This window comes from Colobus angolensis, unplaced genomic scaffold, assembly GCF_000951035.1.
Source record: "Colobus angolensis palliatus isolate OR3802 unplaced genomic scaffold, Cang.pa_1.0 Scaffold167, whole genome shotgun sequence".
Classification (NCBI taxonomy): domain Eukaryota; kingdom Metazoa; phylum Chordata; class Mammalia; order Primates; family Cercopithecidae; genus Colobus; species Colobus angolensis.
In genome coordinates this window covers 689,254-692,606 of record NW_012114788.1, presented here as the reverse complement: position 1 = coordinate 692,606, position 3,353 = coordinate 689,254, and the positions used below count along the sequence as shown (strand labels likewise).

Here is a 3,353-nt window from a genome sequence, read left to right as displayed (position 1 = left end):
CGGGTCGGTGGGGAAGGCTGTCCGCCCGCTGGGCGCCGCTGCGAATTTGGTAAATGGGAGGTGACGCTGGTGACCGAGAGCCGGGTCCCGCTGCCAGGAGCCTGGGCGAGGGCCAGGTGAGAGCGGCGAGGAGACGGACTTGACTTTACAGACCTGTGAACCTCTGTGCGTTGGTGGGAATGCCCGCTAACCCTGAGCCCTAGATGATGTCACATGCGCACTCCCCCTTCTTATTGAAACCAAAAAGGCCCTGTTTGACGCAGGGTTTCCAGAAACTTGTTTTCATGTACGCTAGACAGCACCCGGTTTTCTCGAGAACGTTACAGACCGTTATTACAGTCATTACCTGCCCTTGTTTACTAGTAGTCAGTCCCGGCTAGGTGCTGAGGTAGGAACCCTCTGTTAGGGCTGTTTGCCCAGCCTAGCATAGTGCCTGGCACAGGAGATAGACATGCTGACTGGATGAATGATGCCTCAAAGATGGTACTTAGCCAAAGTAAGATATGAAAAATGCAGCGACACTTATACAGAAAATTACTTTGTGGTGCAGAATAGAATGGGACCAATTTTGTCTGGGTCTAGCAGGAAAAGATCGAGGTGAGAGGCTGGTGGTGTCTGCAGAGGCGTGGAGATGAGAAAGTGCAGGGCACATGACCTGGAGTTGGGTCTCAGAGCATGCAGAGAATTATGCTCAACAGGTTGATGGGAGTTGGGGACATGGGGACGTGCGAATGCCATGGCTAATTTTGCACTCCCTCAGTGGAGGGCTGTTGAGGATTTAGAGCAGAGTAGTGATTAATTCTGTAAGGCTGGGCCAAATGGCTGGATGGGAAGGTGGTTAGGAGGCTGTGGCAGTGGTTTAGGCGAGAGGTCTGACTTCTCCTTGGGCGGCAGTGATCAGAAGTTGTCACTAACTAAAGGGAGTGGAATTGAATTATTAAACCCAGACATAACTAGATAATGAATGCTGATTGGAGCAGGTGCCAAGTACAGTTTAGATGTAGCAGAAAAGATGAATTTAAATTCAAGAAATGTTACATTCTTGCCACATGCCAGATGTTTTCATAAATGGTATCTCTTCATAAGTCCCCTGCAGGGTCAGAACAGTCGCCCCCAATTTCTGGAGAAGAAAACTCAGGCACAGTAATTGAAGTGATGTGTTCAAGGTCACAGTCTGAATGGATGGCAGAGCTGAGATCAAAATCAAGTCTTTTTATGCAGGCAGGGAACATTTAGTGATTCATTAGAAAGAGGTCTTGGAGGTCATAGGGTTTCAGGAACTTCTGAGTGATGGGAGCAGAGAAACATTTGGTTGGCCATACGGGAAGATTTTTAGTTAGTTGAGAAATACTGCCTTCAGTGCTCAGCATTGCAGAGGAACTATAAAGCTTCCCCCACCTCAATGTGTCCGTGAGGAAACAGAATTCGATAGAGTTGTTTGCTAACTATAAAGTTGTTAAGTAACTGAAAAGGTGAAACGTATACCTGGGGGTGGCAACCACAGGGAACAGCTACTAACCTATGGCTGGAGGAACAAAGAGATGAAGTTGATTAAAAGCTTAGAGGAAAGGCTCTGTAGAGCTGAAATTCCAACCTTTAAGGAGGAGGCACTGCCTCAGCTGATGTAGGGGGTCTCTGAGCTTGGAGGAGAGTCCTGGGATCCAGACCTCTAAAGAGAAGGTGCAGTGATAAGGCTGGCTCTGCAAGAGTTCGCAGAACTGTATACTGGATTCTGTGGCCACTATAGGAAGGCATTCCTGCTGCCATGGTGAAGTGTCATAAGGTGATGCCAACGTGAATAGGAAGGAACAGTGCCCGTCTCCTTCCAGCCTTGCGCAGTTTAACAGGGCAAAGCAGAAATGTGGGTGGCAGAGTGCCAGCCCTGCATCACCAAGGGGAGTATGGAAGAGTGGGTGGGGTTGAGGTGCAATAGCTGAATACTGGGCATACCCCAGATACCCAAGTCCTTGGTAATCATTTCTTCTTCCTGCAGGCTGGCTTTGCTACAGCTGACCACTCCAGTCAGGAGAGAGAGACTGAGAAGGCTATGGATCGACTAGGCAAGTAGATGGCAGAGACAGTGGAAGCTGGGGAGACCAAGGATGTGAGGAGAGGGATAGTCCCTGTGTCTCATTTACCTTTTCTTTTAGCCAGTCCTCTCTGCTGCTTAGTGGCCTCTGCCCAGGGTTGAACAGCCTTGCTTGGAGCTTCCTTAAGGGAAGTCCTAGGGCTTTCCTTACGTTCAAACCCATCCTTCTACCGAGAGAAACAGCTTGAAACGGTGAAAGTAGTACAGCAGTCTCCCCTTATTCCTAGGGGATACATTCTAAGACCCCCCCCAGGGGATGCCTGAAACTGCTTTTTTCCCCCCTATATATACTCTTTCTGATATAGTTTAATTTATAAATTATGCATATGTGATTAACCATATTAATATAGAACAATTATGCCAATATACTGAAAGTTATGTGAATGTGTTCACTCTCAAAATATCTTTTTTTGGCCAGGCGCGGTGGCTCAAGCCTGTAATCCCAGCACTTTGGGAGGCCGAGGCGGGCGGATCACGAGGTCAGGAGATCGAGACCATCCTGGCTAACACAGTGAAACCCCGTCTCTACTAAAAAATACAAAAAAAAAAAAACTAGCCGGGCGACGTGGCGGGCGCCTGTAGTCCCAGCTACTCGGGAGGCTGAGCCGGGAGAATGGCGTAAAACCTGGGAGGCGGAGCTTGCAGTGAGCTGAGATCCGGCCACTGCACTCCAGCCTGGGTTGCAGAGTGAGACTCCGTCTCAAAAAAAAAAAAAAAAATCTTTTTTTTTTTTTGAAATGGAATCTTGCTCTGTCACCAGGCTGGATGGAGTACAGTGGCACAATCTCAGCTCACTGCAACCTCTGCCTCCCAGGTTAAAGTAATTCTCCTGCCTCAGCCTCCCGAGTAGCTGGAACTACAGGCATGTGCCACCACACCCAGCTAATTTTTGTATTTTTAGTCGCTATAGGGTTTCACCATGTTGTCCAGGCTAGTCTAGAACTCCTGATCTCAAATGATCCGCCCGCCTCGGCCTCCCAAAGTGCTGGGATTACAGGCATGAGCCACTGTGCCCAGCCGCCTGCCTTTTTTTTTTTTGAGAGGGAGTTTTGCTCTTATTGCCCAGGCTGGAGTGCAGTGTCACAATCTTGGCTCACTACAACCTCTACCTCCTGGATTCAAGCATTCTCCTGCCTCAGCCTCCCAAGTAGCTGGATTACAGGCATATGCCACCATGCCTGGCTGATTTTTGTATTTTTAGTAGAGATGGGGTTTCACCATGTTGGCCAGGCTGGTCTTGAACTCCTGACCTCACGTGACCCAT

General features: G+C 48.9%; 1 protein-coding gene across 1 annotated transcript in view; it reads left to right on the top strand.

The window, feature by feature from the left end:
* The first annotated feature begins 1 nt into the window (after position 1).
* The window catches only part of COPRS (coordinator of PRMT5, differentiation stimulator), a 12,288-nt gene continuing 8,936 nt past the window's right edge, over positions 2-3,353 (top strand). Inside the window, exons 1-2 of the mRNA XM_011937628.1 lie at positions 2-116; positions 1,994-2,060. Coding sequence (XP_011793018.1) covers positions 54-116; positions 1,994-2,060 — 130 coding nt within the window. The 5' untranslated portion in view covers positions 2-53. The remainder of the gene's footprint in view (positions 117-1,993; positions 2,061-3,353) is intronic.